Source organism: Botryllus schlosseri, chromosome 5 (genome assembly GCF_051294905.1).
Source record: "Botryllus schlosseri isolate E-star chromosome 5, Bs_hap1, whole genome shotgun sequence".
In the NCBI taxonomy this organism is placed as follows: Eukaryota; Metazoa; Chordata; class Ascidiacea; order Stolidobranchia; family Styelidae; genus Botryllus; species Botryllus schlosseri.
This window is the reverse complement of record NC_137240.1, coordinates 5,262,516-5,279,080: the sequence shown is the minus strand read 5'-3', so window position 1 is coordinate 5,279,080 and position 16,565 is coordinate 5,262,516. Positions and strand designations below refer to the sequence as shown.

Sequence of the window (16,565 nt, the reverse complement as noted above, 5' to 3'; positions counted from 1 at the left end):
AATGATGCTATAGACATCATCTTCAGTCAACTGCTTATAACAGCCGCATGATTGGCCGTCCGATGGTTTCAGACTTTGGTTGCTCCCGAGACTTACGCACTATAAAGGCTCTCTGCCAAATCGTGTGGGAATCACCCATTTCGGGTTCAAATGACTGACTGAAGAACGGCCTTGTGAGAGATAGTCCCTCTCGACCAATATAATTCAGTCGGTTGGATCACGGAACTCCGAACGACTAAAGGTGTCAGACATACACAAGGGGTTGTGAAGTGGTGGCGAGAGGCGTAGTGGTATAATCCACAGCTGCAACACCAATGGGTTGTGGGTTCGAGGTCGACTCCAGGATTCCTACCTATGGTTTATCTGGGCTCCTCCTCGCGATCTCATCCGTAAAAGCGCTGTCTTATAAAATCCTAGAAGTGGACCGTGCTACAAGTCGACAGCTACGGAATATAAATTATGAGAATTAGCCTGGTGTAAATGACCATAGTATATAGTGGACAAACGCCATGAATACCTCAAACAAACAAACAATTACGCCACTTTACTCTAAGATGAGAAGTTACATACTATTAGGCTTACCATATTTTGGAAATCTAAAAAGAGGACACTTTTTCAGAAAGTTCAGACATGCAAAACCGGAGAAGAATTCTCAAAAACCGGTAAATTTTTCCCACTTCGTGATCGGTTGACTAAAAAAAAAGGTCATCACTTCTGCTCAGAGCTCAAAATACCGTTTTTCTCTATACATTGCCAGGAGGATGACTAAAAAAAGGTCATCTTTTCGCTCAGAGCTAAAATCACCGTTTTTCACTCCGAAATACCCGCCGGAGCTTAACTTTTGTTCTAATTTGCGGCATATCGCTCGCAATTTCCTCTAAATCTGACCTAAATTTTCTAAAAAGAGGACAAAATCTCAAAAAAGAGGACAAAAGGGCGACACTTTCAAAAAAGTCAAAAAAGAGGACAAATCCTCTTAAAAGAGGACGTATGGTAAGCCTAGTATCATACTATGTATAATACAGCCAAATACGCCAATTGTTCCTGCTAAAACCACAGTGCGGTGCACGCAAATTATTGAATAATCGAGCACACATTGATCATGTCGGAGTGGTGTCCGAGAATATGCATTGTATATGTATAGTGCTTTTTATGTCGCTTGCGGTGGAGGTAACTTTTTACTCCTGAGGACGATTAACGCACTCTTTTTACTATATCTTTAATTTTAACTTTGTGTATGTCTCTTTAATTTAGTCATACCGGATGATAGTGTCATCGGCGGTCTCAGGGACACTCAACAGTAAGTCCTAAATTTTATTCTAACGGGCAGATCGTTAAATATTAAGCTTGCATAAATTGCATATCCCAATAAAGATACCACCGTTTACGACTTGTCAAACAAAACTATTATTCTCCAAATTCATAAAATTATTCGCTCTTTCGCGCATCATATGCATATATTTTTCACGCCACTTTGTAGCTGGACATTACATGGGCCTATAAGCTAGTATTCTGACTATCTAAGACGCATTTTCAATTATATCCTTCATGTAAACTACGCGTAACTCGAATGTGGCTTTCCTCAACCTTAAAGAGTGTGTTTTGCCGTTTTATTAAGTGACGAGATCTAAATAGGAAGAATTCCGAGGGGTTGCAATTGCAACTGCGTACGTTGGAAATGATGCATCACTCGAGATTTTGAATCGAAAATGTTGTTCATAAAACGTATTTCTCGTTGGTTCGTTATTATACCTCTGTGACTGAAACATCCTAGTATCAAGGTCGTCATTGACATCTTGTATAAAAGTGACTAAGACTCGTCAATCGAGGTTCACTATAGCATATCGCGAAACTTATACGAAGTTTTGTGGAAAACACCTACATCACACCCATGTTAATGATTAATGGCATGCTGCTTGCCCACCTACATTTGGGATTCGCGTCTATTGTCATTGGGACACGCCGCCTGACTTTCGTTTAACCGCAGGTCAATTGCCACGATTAAACATTTTCAAATGATGGGTCAACAATTTGTTTGTTCCATGTAAACAGCAGACGACGGGACACTCTAGCAATTCCAGCTAATAGGCTAACCATCGCACCACGCCGGGCCCATGAGCGAGCCGAGTCCTCGCCTGAGTTCATGGTTAGAAATATATCTTCCTTGCGCTCATCAATGGGTTAAGGGCTGGATGCCGATCATGATATCCTTTACTTCATCTCACCTGCATCGACAGTGTCGTATAAAACACCTGAAGGTAATAAATGGTTACGAAAGAGTCAACAGCTTACGAATTGGCAATATTCACGTATCCTATGCGTACGTACGCCCATGGGCTATGCGTTCCTTATAAAGTACCATGGGCGCAATAAAATATGCCTCTTCGTTAAGGTTACTGTCACCTCATCCTTAATATGCTAGGACTTAACATCCAGTTTCAAGCCTAAAATTTGCGGGAGTTTCATGGTTGATTCTGTGCATGATCTGTGTACCGCTGAAAGGCGGAAATATTGGGAAATTGACATTTGAAAACGAAAGATATTTCATCATTTAGATACATCCAATAAGACATGTATACGAAATTATATGCAAATATTATTGATCGAACAAATAATGCAATGCCGTCAACATTCTGATGATGCGCACTGCAAATATGCGGTGCAGCGATAAATCTGGACATACCTTTATAATGGAAGCACTGATTATGATTATAATGGCCGCCTTAACGCTTGTTCGTGGGAGATATCTTTCGAAACTGTTTTTAATGAGAAACTGCGTGTATCGGATATAATACACGAGTGAATCCACCTTGGGCTATATCTGAGAGTACTGCTAGGATTACGCACATCAAGAATGTGAGATAGCTTTTCCATGACAATATTGACCGGTTCCCGTGTTTCGGAAATCGTAGTTGAATTCTAACTCACAATTAACTCCTGCACAGATTTTGGAGCATGAGAGTATACAAGCCAAGGTGCACAAATATATATAACATTTAGTTGAATGATTGATGATAATAATCTGCATCTGCACGTAACTCACACGACTCAGACTGAAAATGTTTTGCGACTTCAAATTAACTCGAAAACGGAGATTATGAGATGACTCGACTCGAGTCACTCTGTAAGTTTTCATGAATTGACTCGTGACTCCAGTTGAAAAATTTATTAATGACTTGACTACATACTTGACCATGGCCTACTAAAAACATGACTTGACTGAAAATGTGCAGTGACTCGAAATAAATTGATCCCAATGCTACTGCATAGTAGTCAACAACAGTACATCGTTGAATCATGTCCATCGATCGAAAATTCATTTTTTTGCAATAAACTGTAAAATAGGCCCGAAGGCTTAGCATTACCCCCGTTACGCCCCTTGGTATGTTTATGCTTCCCGAATCGATTTACCTACCCACTTTCTCTCAAAATTACATGTAAGAGACGGAATCACCCGTTTTAGGAATACTATTCTAGTATTTGGGGTGTGATTTTGATCGGTATAACAATCCTGATTGATGCTGATAAATCGGCCAATGTGCGATACATCGAAGCAGATCTATACGTCCCGCGTTTATCCCGTCTGATTATCAGTTAGGAATCACAGCGAGATTGTTGGATTGATTTGGAATTCGCGTGGTTACTCGCATTCCGTGGAGAAGTTTTGGAATTTTGAATGTGAACCGGCCCGACCAGGACATATAGACCCGACTTACTTTTCCAAAAGTGAGATTCACAACCACTACCGCCCTTTTGTGTTCGTAATCAACGATACCAAAGTTTTTGTTCGTCTGTTATTTGACCTTTTTCTAGTTTAGTTTAGGTCTCGATTTTCGATGTTGCCACCAATAGCCCCATTGGTTACCGATACCTACCTATCAGTATACCCATCCACCCAATGGCCAATAATCGTATTCCATATTACGATATCATGTAGCAAAAACCTTTCTTGAACCTTCCCCGAATATGAATTCCTGAAGGAATTCAGTATCGATGGTATGGAGTAGATGGTAACTGAAATTATGCTCAGTCATTGTCCTGAATTTCCGATAATAAATCTTGGCGTAACTGTAATTCATGATACGTCACTGAGTTTGGGATATACGTTTGAAGCGGATTCCAGACATGGTTTCAAATGGATCTGTAGTTTTAAAACTGACAATCATTTCAGAGAAGACTCACGTAACAACTCGCCGTAACATACCACTCGCAGCGTGATGTTACTGTTACGTTACATTTGGCGAACTGGCGGTGCATACACAAACACAAACACAGTCACACACACGTTTGCTGCATTGATGACTGGGGATGCGTACCGCCGGTCTCTCGATATGATTCATCATTAAAACCTGCTAGGCGAGTTTTGTCAATATTCTTCAATGTTATAAAGTGTCGCTTTATAATGCATAAGTGGTTTAAGTGGTATCCCCTACTGTTCTTCAGCGGTCAATATCTGGACGTGTAGTATCAGTCTGGTAACCGAATTCTTGTAAGTAGTACCTCATCTGAATTGTATACACAATACGGGATGATTACGTAACACTGCGTATACGCTTCATATTTCCTTTAGGCTATTCTATATGAGCGGTCAGCTGCAGTGACGCAGCTTTTCGCCTGACTTTGACCTTGCCGGGATAATCCATGTCTACGAGAGTTTGGTTCAGAAGATTGAAAGGTCATAGTTGTACAAGAATAACGAAATCTCGGTAAATCTCGCATAAACCCCGATTTCCCGTAAATCTAAACACCGGCGAGTACGTTATTGTGTCGTTCTTAGTTCGAGCAGCTGAATATAGAAGGTAATTACTAAGGAGACCGCATCCACGTGACTAAACTACTCTACCTTGGAATTCGAGAGAAGAGTGATTCAGCATTTATGAATCGCGTATAAAACGTGGTCTCGCACAGCAAGCAATTGCAGTTGTGTAGCTTTGGAAGCGATAGCTCTGTTTCTGTAGCATATGTACAGTTGTACACACTGAAGGATGGATGTTGCTCAGATGCTAGTCGACCAAGCCGATACTGTGGTTATCCATTCAGGGAATATTATTAACTCGTATTCTTTGAAGAAGCGTGTAGGTCAGAAGAGCTCAGATGAACTGGCTGACTCCATCGAAAAGACGTTCATAAGTTGGAAAGATTCGGTAGGGCCGGAATATATGAACATTCCCGAACCAATACATACTTTGAATATCACCAACGACGCCTTGACGTGGAGCCACACCGACGAAAGACGCTCAAACCTGAAAATATCGGCCAAGATATTTCTCAGCGAAGTGGAACCACAGCTGGTGAGAAACGCTGTCGACAACGTCTGCAAAACCTTGGGCGTACGCCATTTAGATTCAGCTGTCGTTTCTTTTCCTGACACCATACCGGGAGCGTACGTTGAAGGCAGTTTTTCGAAAGCGTTGAGTGTATGGCGCGAGATGGAAGCCATGACAAAAGAAGGTTTGGTCAAACACATCGGCGTGACTGATTTTGATGAGACCGCTATGCAGAATTTATACCGGTGCGCGACCGTGAAACCCACGATTGACCAGATCAAAACTGGACATGATTTTAACGTACCAGACGATTTGATCAAGCTTTCCGAAGAGTATGATATCGAACTTTTATCGCATGACGACGCCGCTGACATGCTCCCTGAGAAGTCATTCCAAGCAATAATGGAAGACAATTTTCCAAACAGTACTTCAGCAAGCGAATGGCTTCCGTCGTACGCCGTAAGATATTCAGCCATTGCGCGATGCCGTGGAATCGTACGAAGTAAGGGTTATATTGTAGAAGCGGGGAAAAGGTTATCTAACGGGTACTACACTGTCACCACAGGCGGAGAGGGATACATGGACTGAATATGTTTGTGTGTTGAAAATGTTTCTTATGTCTCTATCCGTATTACCTCGCTATATCATTGTACATTGAGCATAGCAATGTCTGTAATACAATGATACTGATATCGTTGTTAACAACGCGGCCAAGCATATCCGCTATTGTGAGCGATCATTTAATAAATGACGACGATAATGTATCTTGTATATGCCCGCAATTCTTAATATCGTGGCTTTAATCTGACAGATCGAAATTTATATAATATCTAACATTTTATGTTACTACCGAATGCATCATTTTAATCATGCTATCTGCGTATTTTTATCCCTCTTCTTTCAAATCTATATCGAAATACTGTTGATGTTAAGTGTCTTCACACGTTAATTTAGTCGGTTGATAATTACCATGTGACAAGTTGGATTTGTTCTATTCGTGCATGCCTACAATATCCAATTGTCCATGCTCAATTGAAGGACACGCATACCGACAGACAAACTACTCGCTTACTCATAGCTACATGGTACGTTACTAGACAAGTGAATGTCAGTGTCACAGTTTTGGGCGCAATCCTGCCAAAGTGAACGAGACAATGCATTCCTTGTTAACAAGTGTATATTTTTTCCTACTTTTCTAGAGTTGTCTATACATCGTAGGCTCATACCTAGAATTTTATCTCGTGTAAAATGGAAAAGATGAGCCCGGAAAGCGAACAAAATTACAGCTTAGAAGAATCTGACTTATTTATGAACGCGCAAGAATTAGATTATGCATCACGTAAAGGCAAAGGCGTCAAAAATCGTAAGTAACTTCTTTTTATCATTATACGCAACCAGGTATTTCGCTAATTGCCGTACAATGATGTTATTGCGTACGATGTAATTAATGATTTGAAGATAAAAGCTAGGTTACCGCGATTATTGTTGCGTCAACATAGGAGATAATTGATGTAATGGGAATTTGTAATTTTCAGATTCAAGATGGCGTAAGGTCAGAAAACAACTGAGGTCAAACCTCCTGCTGATCGCTACCTTGACCGGCGTGCTTCTGGGAGTCGGTTTTGGCTTCGCCGCGCGGCGATTAAATCTCACTCAAGAGCAAATCGTCTATCTATCCTTCCCGGGAGAGTTATTCATGAGAGCTCTGAAGATGATAGTACTGCCGTTGATCGCTTCGAGCATCATCGTCGGACTTGCGGGAATGGACGCTAAACTTTCCGGGAAACTCGGACTTAGAGCCATCATGTACTACATGACGACTACGATATTGGCTATCGCGATGGGTAAGTGCTGTTATCATACACTTTCCGTTTGAAACGATTCGCACGGTGACTGTGAGTGGGGAAATTTGGATTTCGACGCGTTTTCGAATTACGTAATGTTTCGGCAGTACTATCGGCTGCATGTAACAGTATCGGTACAGTTTATTAAGAATGTTATCATTTCAAAATACCACAAGACTACGATACAATTAAAATATAAGAAGGTGTCGAAACGAATAGTCTTTGAAATCAGACACTCACCTGTTTCTGTAGACGATGTACATAAAGCACATGCTAACTGGATGGGAAGGAATAAGGGATAAGATAAAAGGACCCGCAATGAAAATGAATGACGCATGTGTCGATAGGCGAGGTTGATAGGTCTGATCGAGGCCTGGTAATCTTAAGGGCTGGCTAGTCTGGTAATCAATGTGGATAAGCGTGTTGTATAAGATTGTTGGTTTAAGCTGGGATTGTGTCCATAAATTTTATAGCAAGCTTCTCACTTCCAAGGCCGCGCATTTTAAGCAACGGTCCGTATGGAGGTATTGTGATAGTTCGGCTCGAAATCGATCGTAACGCGATTAACATTGCGCAACGTAGTTGGTTACGCGTGAATTCCGCTGATTATTACCGGCCGGGCCCGTTATTTGATATGTCACATTCATTATGCGCTGTGTAACTTATGTAATCCGACCGCAGACCATGATGTGACCGTTTTCCCCCGGAGTTTCATAGAAACCGACCCCAATTATGTAATGTCGGCCCGGATCGAAGCAATTCTGCACTGTTTCAGGCCTGATAATGGCAGTGACCATTCAACCCGGCGGTTCCACGCACGTTAACGATACCATCGCGACAGAAGGGGATCACCATCAACCCACAAACGCTGCCGATTCATTCTTCGATTTGCTAAGGTAAAAGACATATTCCTTGACTAAACAGAGAGGTTGTTTTAAGGACAGATTCATAATGATATAGGCGTGAACGCACCGGTACTTTTGTGTTTACTTTGTGAAGCAATGGCACGGTATTCATAATTATAATCATTAATCAGTCATCGTCTATTATATTGTATACTTCCGTACCATACCAAATATCGCGAAGGTATTTTTATCGAATGACTCTTGATGCGTTCAATAAAACATTGATTTACAAGGCTCGGCAAAATCGAGTTTCGACATTCAGTAATGAAACGCGGAAACGACGATGTCCACTTCGGGTACGGCCACAAAATTCGGCTTGAGGGAAGAAAATTCACTTCCCGGAAATGACATGAAATTGTATGATCACAACAATAAAGTCGGGGTGTTCAAAGTTCCTAGTCCCGAAGCGGACACACAGCACTGCTATAGTGCAGATCCAAGCTTACCTAGCCATGGCGCTCACCTACAATTATTATATATAACAGGAACATGTTCCCGGACAATATCATCGAAGCCACCTTCAAGCAGTACAAAACAGATAGAGTGGTGGTTCTTCACGCGGAAGCTAACCTTACAGGTTTGATTCGTGACCTGGCCTACATTTAAACAGCGTAACCAGACGCTTTGTATTACTCATTACTCTGCAGACGACAACAGTACAACCATTCAGTCCGTGAAGCTCGTCGGCAACTATAACGATGGCACCAATATACTCGGCATTATCACTTTCTGCGCGATATTCGGGATATTCCTTGGAAAAGTGGGCCGACCGGTATGTATTTCGTAGATGTTTTCGGAGTTTGAGAACTAGATGATTCCAACAGTCTAATAAAACTAATTGGGGAAAAACGTCGATAATCTAATTATATGATTTGTAAATCTGTTTTATGCTTTAATTGCAACTCGTATTTAATTCAGGGTGTTCCTGAAAATTATACAGAACTGTATAGTGCGAAACGAGACAAGCTTGTTGTATATTGACATTAGCCATTCTCATTCACTTCAGTTTCTGCTGTTTTGTCATTTGATGTGTTAATTCCACGAAAAAGATAACGCAAACATACCCAGAAACTACTTTCTACTTTATAAAATCCAAAGTCTTAAAAGTAAGTAGATTTTACCGAAATCTATTAGCTAGAAGTGGAAGTAATCTAAAAACAGTACCACTTGATAAGTACCGCAAGTTTTCAAAACTTGATTTAGCATTCTGGAAATGTAGAAGTACTTCTTCACTGACCTTGGGGTGAGGTCACTACTGACTAATGACTAGCTGTGTCCAAGCTGGCATGCAATCATTCTGAAAGCAACTTGCGAGTGAAACCACATTGAATAATACCGTAGGTGTGTTCACGGTCTATCTTCACCGTGACATAGCACTATAGCAGGCAACACCTTATTAACGCATTCCTCGCCTTACGCGCACCCTCGAAATTCCTTCAACGCTCCGCCGGCTAATAATAAGTCCCAGACATCTCGTGAAATATATTGAAAGGACTGTTGCTGGTAGCATATTCTAGCTGACAATGTCAAACGCTTGTAACAAGTGCAATTGCGATAAATTCGTTAACATCTTTACAGTAAAAGGCATTCTCATTCAAACTGCTTATATCGGAAGTTGTGAAACCCGTAGATGAACTTGATTCCGTTACATACAATTATGCATTCGTTACGACTGCCCAACTGCCCAGTGCCCATTGATCAAATTCTTCGTAACCAATCGATGTTGTTGTTCCTCAGTACTGAGCTCTACAGCGTCCCCGGGTAACTCATCTTCACCTTGTGCACAAAATTGGACAAACTAGAATGTTTTTTAGTCTTTTTCCAAATTAGATTAGAAGGGAATTACAACTTCAGTATTTTACAAATTAGATTATAATTATTGAATTCTAAAAAACTTATAGATTCATTTAAATTCCTAATTGGAAATAAATAAGAGAAATCAGGTTCAGTTGATGTGAAATCAGAGTTCATTGTCATAAACATAAGAACGGCAAATATCTGGACAGTGTAGGCTACGGCAAGCTTGGCCCGTTTCACACTATACAGTTCGCCTGTAGCATTTTCAGAAAAAAAACAGAGATTAGATTATACTTAAAATCGGAGCATAGAAACCTTTCACAAATAGAATTGAATTAAATCACCGGCATTTCGCTTTGATTAGTATCGAATTAGTCGTCCAAGTCTTCTTGTGCGATTGTTAATACCTCGTGACTTATTTCCTCTTCAAGTTGAATAAATCTTCTTTACCCAGTACCCCCAATGCTAAAAGAGTATTGTATCACACGTAATTCTGCTAGACATAGTGGCGGCTATTATTGCATAACACCCGTTGTCGCCTGTAACCAAATATTTGCCTCGCAGGGCAAGACAGTTGTCAAGTTTTTCGTCGGCTTTAACGAAGTTATAATGAGGATGGTGAACTTTATAATGTGGTGTTCACCGGTCGGTATCACGTTTCTAATCGCCGGCAAGATCGCAGAAGTCGAGGATTTGGAAGATATTATGACGAAGGTATGCTGTTATTACGTAACGGGCTCACCTCGACGTGAACTGTGCTTGTTCGAACCATATAGTGTGAGATAAACAGAGGTTAAACTGGCTTTATAGTGTGAATTTCCGCTGTATGACTCACGGGGATATGCAATGATCTACCTCTTTGCGTGATTAAATGCAACATAATGATGGACGTGGTATATTGATACTGTAATTGAAGGTTCGTTTTTAAGTGTAGCACATTATTCCGCAACCGCATAATATATCGCGCTAAATGCTCTTCGTTGGAATTTTTTGTTATTATTACGTCATGCAGACAAAACAGTTCCTTCATTTCGAATTTGATTCACCCTATTACTGACGTTCGCCACTGGTGAGAGTCAGTCGAAAAGCTTTTAGCGAATATTTAACAATATGAAGTTATTGTTTCGCGTTATTCTGAAGTTCTGTACCCCAAATGGCTTGTTGGATTAATTCGTTTGCACGGTACACTGAAGTTAATCGTGATAAAATGACTCCTACAAAGGCGATGCCGCACTTGATATAGAAGGTACGAAAATGGCATTTTTGATGGTCATGTCACTGATTTGGTACTTCCCCTATATGCATGGAAAATAACAGAATCGTGTTCTAGTGTCAATCTTCCTAAAACGTGCCTTGATGCCGATGTCATTTCCCATGTCCATGTTATAAATCGCATTCCGTTTCGACACGATCCGCTGCATGCGTGTTATCAATATTGCAATTCGTGATTCGATAATGCAGCTCGATAAGCCTATGCATTCTCACAGGCAATACTCTCTTATGATACGCGATATCCATCTTGCATAACACAAGCATTCGTACGTAGTACAAGAATCATATCTCCGTATTAGATAGTTGGGTTCCGAAAGTTCGATTTTCCGGGTGAACTAATTTAGGGCAGTTTTCCTTCCGAGCTCAACAGGGCTGCTTTCGGTTCGTGATCTTCGAGTTACGTTGGGTTTAGAAATATGTGCTCGCTGTGACGTACGTTGCTGGACCGCAATCATATGAACACACAATGTCCAAGACTCGGACTTACCAGATAATTCTATAGTAATCGGGCCAGACTAATTCAAATCTAATTGGCGAAGTGTTTTTATGCCATGATGTAATTCTAATCTAGTTGCTGCTTTTCTTGAAAGTTTAACAGTCACATGCTCATTAGGATGAACTGTGACTTGTTGTGAATTAACCTTGATTTGTGTTGTATTTCCGTAATCCGTGATTTAATCGCATTTCCAAGATTTTGCGAATTAGGTAATTCTAACTCTAATCGAATTTGAAAAAAGCTGTGTCTATTCCCAAAAGCTGACAATATTCTAGTTTTCCGACTCTGGTCCATACTAAAACCTTGTTCGATACAACTCAGTAACGCAGTTACCAATACGTTTCAGTTGGGCTTGTACGTAGCGACCGTGCTCACCGCCACTTTATTGCACGGATTCGTCGTGTTACCGACCATCTACTTCGTAACGACAAGAAAAAGCCCTTTCAAATTCATCGCCGGCATGTCCCAATCGTTATTGACAGCTTGGGCCACCGCTTCGAGGTAAGTCGTGATTTAATACGCAAGGTATTGATAGCCTTAGAATGAAACGGTCGTTAGCGGAGCGCTATTTGATGGCGTCGTAAAAAGTCGTCAATCCGCGCCATTGTCAGGGGGATTATTTGCAGTGCGGTTTCTCGGACTCTTGTCCCGGCCTGTGTGTTTGCGGAGTGTCGCTATTTTAGGCGGCTATTTCTGAAGTACCTCGGACGAAATGACCGCTCATTTGTAGTTCGTGCGCGTTTGTACGATATGAGCGTGTATTTAAACATATAGTATAGGCTAACAATACTCAAGTGTGTAGGCTGGCACTGTCTTATTGTTAACTCGCGTCATCGCGCGACGTTTGCTCGAATCAACACGCAGTGACCATCAGAGGTGGTCAGTAGTCAATAACGAAGTACTTCTGTTTCGGAGTATACTCAAGTACGTTTTGACTACACACACTACATGCTCAAGCAATTATGTTTATAGACTACTTCCAATTGTACTTGAACAGTTTTGGGGTAAAACTGCGTACTCGTTACACTGTTAATATTCAATAGGAAAGTAGTTTTTGGATAAGTTTGCGTTTATTTTATGCGTGAAATCGACATATCGCGTGAAATACTTATCACAACAACTGATAAAATTACTTCCACCTCGACTTTAAGATATTGAAAGCAAAACTACTTACGTTTGGTTTGACACTTTTAATTTTGAAGAGCTTCTTGGAGGTACAGAACTTCAATATACAATTGAATAGTATATTCATATTGAAATGAACCCGAATATTTTCGGTTGAATTGGAAAGAACATTGTATATCAACTATCGTATCACAAAATATGACTTTTAATTTTATAAAGAAGAAAACAGTTTTGAAATTGTCATAACAACTTGCCGAAATAGCCCCTGTGCCACGGTATCTAAATTTCGTAATACCAACGCTGACAACTCCCGCCACCTCTGGTGACCATTCATCTTTCTTTGCAAGGGTGTCAATTTGCAATTCCGTTCACAGTTCCGCCACGCTGCCGATCACGTTCAAGTGCATGGAGGAAAAGAACAAAGTGGACAAGCGCGTGACCAGGTTCATGCTGCCAGTCGGCGCCACCGTGAACATGGACGGCGGCGCCGTGTACGAAGGTGTCTCCGCGCTGTTCATCGCGCAGATGCAAGGATACCCGATTACTTTCGGTTAGTATGCGTTTGATAATATGTGATATGGAATTAATATGTAATTGTTAGTATGCGCCGCGAAATGTATATTGGCATGCACGCGTGGAACAGTTACCAAATAACTGATCTAATTATACTAATTAGAGAGACTAAAATGCCGATCATCTAATTCTAAACTAATTTGTGACACGTTCCAATAATCCTAATTTTAATTCGAATCTAAGATCTGGAATTCCTGAAAATGCTACCGAACTGTTATAGTCCGAAACGAGTCCAGCTTGGCGTACAGACATTTCTTATTCTCGTGCTTACGAGGATTAACTCAGATTTTATTTGAACTGAACTATATTTTTGTATTGCTATTTTATTCAGTTTCCAAGTTTTCTTTTGTGAATTGGGTATTTCAAAATCTAATGTAATTTGGAAATGATGACAATTTTGTAGCCATCCAACTCCTAAAATCAAGATAGATTATATAAATCAGGACAAATGTTGTTCTGGTAGTGTTGGCTTCAAGATGATGAATATCAAATATTTTCAGGCACTATGCTGACCATCAGCGCCACCGCTACTGCATCAAGCGTCGGGGCCGCCGGCGTACCGCACGGAGTGCTCGTTACTATCATGGTCGTGTTACAAGCTTGCGGACTGCCCGTCACAGACATACCGCTGCTGCTAGCCGTCGATTGGCTTCTGTGAGTTATTCGCTGATTGACTGTTTGCGGTCTTCACGGTGTTTCCAATACAATTGTCATCTACACCAAGGCGATATTCCTTATGCTTCCTTATCTGGCGACCTTTATCGCGGCCCGTTTCTAGGCTATACTTCCTCTTGAACGCCCTGGGAATCGCCATTGGCTCAAGATATTTAATTAGCAATCAAGTGCCTTATATTTTCAAAAACACTACCTCTACCCATAGCGTGAGCTGGAACAGAATAAAAATATCATGCCGATATTACTGACGATACTCGTTGACTTTAGAAAGTTCAGACCAAACACATACTGCTGATTGCTATTGAGTAGAAATTTACGGCATTAGTCTACTTCGGCTTCAGTAGCAACGACGACTAATTTGACCAAAGCCCTGAATCAATGTAACCTAATTATGATCCTAGTCGGTTGACGGTTGGTTGGAATCTACGACATTCCGGTGATCGTGCGTTTTAATCTGATGCAGGGATCGATTTCGAACGATGGTAAACGTCTTCGGAGACGCGGTGGGAGCCGGCGTGGTGGCGCATTTGTCTAGAAAGGAATTGGAGGCTTCTGACAATGCAGAGGAAGAACTTGGCTCCGGTGTTATGGAGTCGAAAAGCACCATTGCAAGTAAGTTCATTAAGCGCTTCTATATTTCTTGAATGATTCGGATACAGATATCAATCGATACCCTTTGCATAAGCTGTCTTTTCGTTCTGTCTTATTCAACCATCTCTTTTCCATTTACAGAAAGCGAAGAACAAATCATCGTGATTGACTCCATTAGCGTTGTGTAAAAGAAAACAGCACTTTGACATCACTATCGACTCCTGTCAACAAGGAAGATATAAAAGCAATACTAGTCCGGGCGACGGGGAAAACACGATGTACTGTCGCGTATGGACACAATTTTATGCATAAGATACACGAACGTTTTATGAATTCTACGGAAAAGACACAGTCATGAAGACTTTTAGTTGCAAGATTGCATTCGCTACACATTCTCACTCACTTTTAAAGATTGGTAGATATTTATTTACTTGTCTCACCTACCTAACAATTGTTTCCCGTATGGAGAGCACTGTAATGTCTAGTACATATTTTATTAACCTGCATGAATCCTATGAGTATCGGTTGTTACAACCTTACGTGTTATTTATTATGATGCAAGGGTAAAAGTTCACAGAACAGTGTATTAGTACTATTTTCTATTGCACTTCCACTGCTTTAATTATTTTATCATGCAAGTTGAATGAGTGATCCCAACTGTCGTATTGAATGAATCCTATTTGAGTATCGGTTGTTACAATCACAAGTGTTATTTACCATGACATGAATCAAGGGTTCAACCTTACAGAACAATATATTGTTTCTATTTTCTCTTGCGATTCCACTGCGTTTATAATTTCATCATGCAAGCTGTGCTCTCAACTGTCATATACTATTTCTTATGCTACCTACAAGCTGTCATCGGCTTGCTTTCACGTGCAAGTGGTCATTTTTTGCTTTTTAATATTCGATAAGGGTACACAATACAGTGGTATGAGATGCAATTTAGGTTTGCTTATAAGTATTTTTGTAATAAATTATCGAAATTCAGCGTTCAGATGTGTGTATTAATATGAAACGTTGCGTGTACTCGGTCGAACTATCCAGATTGCTTATCGTCATATGTCTTGACGATATGTGATAAGCATCCCAATGATTTAGCCCGTATATAGTCAAAATTTGGGATTCGTGGATTTGAGCGTGATTTATAACAGGGCGGAATAAGGGTGCGTCTCGCCAAGGCAGTGTTGAAATCTGAAAAAACGACATATATATAGTTAGGTTACATTATCTTGTGGGCGGCATTGGCGAAACCATGGTATTATCGGTACTTATCTGGGCTCCGACTGCAGGACGGCAGGGCACGTAAACTGACAAGGACCCGCCCAAAACTGTTTGCATACCTCGCAAGATGCGTTTGCTTATGTTATCAAGGGTCGGCATTAAAGTACAGCTCTTCATATTCTATTGGAATGTTATATATAGGCGGAAACAGAAAGATTGAACATTTGTCGACGATGACTGAAAAATGAAGAAATTGAGGATTTTTGCTTATCGAGTGAAATTACAATGTTTTATTTCAAGACGGGCAAGTCCGGTTTCACAATTGAGACCGTGTTTATTCTGCTCGAAACGTGCGGAATTGACTAGTTCGTAGATGGCACCGGTCCTGTCGTAGAAGTGCAAAGGAGACGAGAAGAAAAAGTGTAACGGGTGCAATAGGGTTACCATACGTCCTCCTCTAGAAGGATTTGTCCTCCTTCTTCAAGAAATGTATGCCCTTCGCCCGAATGTCCTCATTTTTGAGAATTTGTCCTCCCGATTAGCCTAAAATGGTAACCACTAAAATGGGCGAAATGTTGGCCCAAGCGACATACGACGGGTATTTTGGGAGTTCAATCAGACAGATGACCTTTTTTTATTCAACACTGATGGGTGAAAGCGGGTATTTCGGTGGTCAAATCGGAAAAATTACCTATTTTTTAGTCAACACATCGAAATTAGCTCTATAAATATAAAATTCAGCCGTTTTTTCGTCCGCTGTAGTATCTTTTGCAGCCTGTGAAAAGTGTCCTCCTTT

The 16,565-nt window shown here is 40.8% G+C and overlaps 2 protein-coding genes and 1 long non-coding RNA gene across 3 annotated transcripts in view; all 3 read left to right on the top strand.

The window, feature by feature from the left end:
* Positions 1 to 16,565, top strand: part of LOC145438745 (uncharacterized) — a 139,299-nt gene that overhangs the window by 112,256 nt on the left and 10,478 nt on the right. The window lies entirely within an intron of this gene.
* Positions 4,848 to 6,467, top strand: LOC145438743 (glutamate--cysteine ligase regulatory subunit-like). The gene has a single exon (XM_080316097.1). The coding sequence runs from the start codon at positions 4,986 to 4,988 to the stop codon at positions 5,853 to 5,855; it is 870 nt and encodes a 289-aa protein (XP_080172223.1). The 5' UTR covers positions 4,848 to 4,985; the 3' UTR covers positions 5,856 to 6,467.
* Positions 6,490 to 15,542, top strand: LOC145438736 (excitatory amino acid transporter 3-like). The gene is made up of 11 exons (XM_080316087.1): positions 6,490 to 6,630; positions 6,803 to 7,111; positions 7,887 to 8,007; positions 8,502 to 8,593; positions 8,664 to 8,788; positions 10,378 to 10,527; positions 11,928 to 12,082; positions 13,081 to 13,256; positions 13,780 to 13,933; positions 14,418 to 14,566; positions 14,687 to 15,542. Exons 1-11 carry the CDS (start codon positions 6,516 to 6,518, stop codon positions 14,731 to 14,733), a joined length of 1,593 nt encoding a protein of 530 aa, XP_080172213.1. The 5' UTR covers positions 6,490 to 6,515; the 3' UTR covers positions 14,734 to 15,542.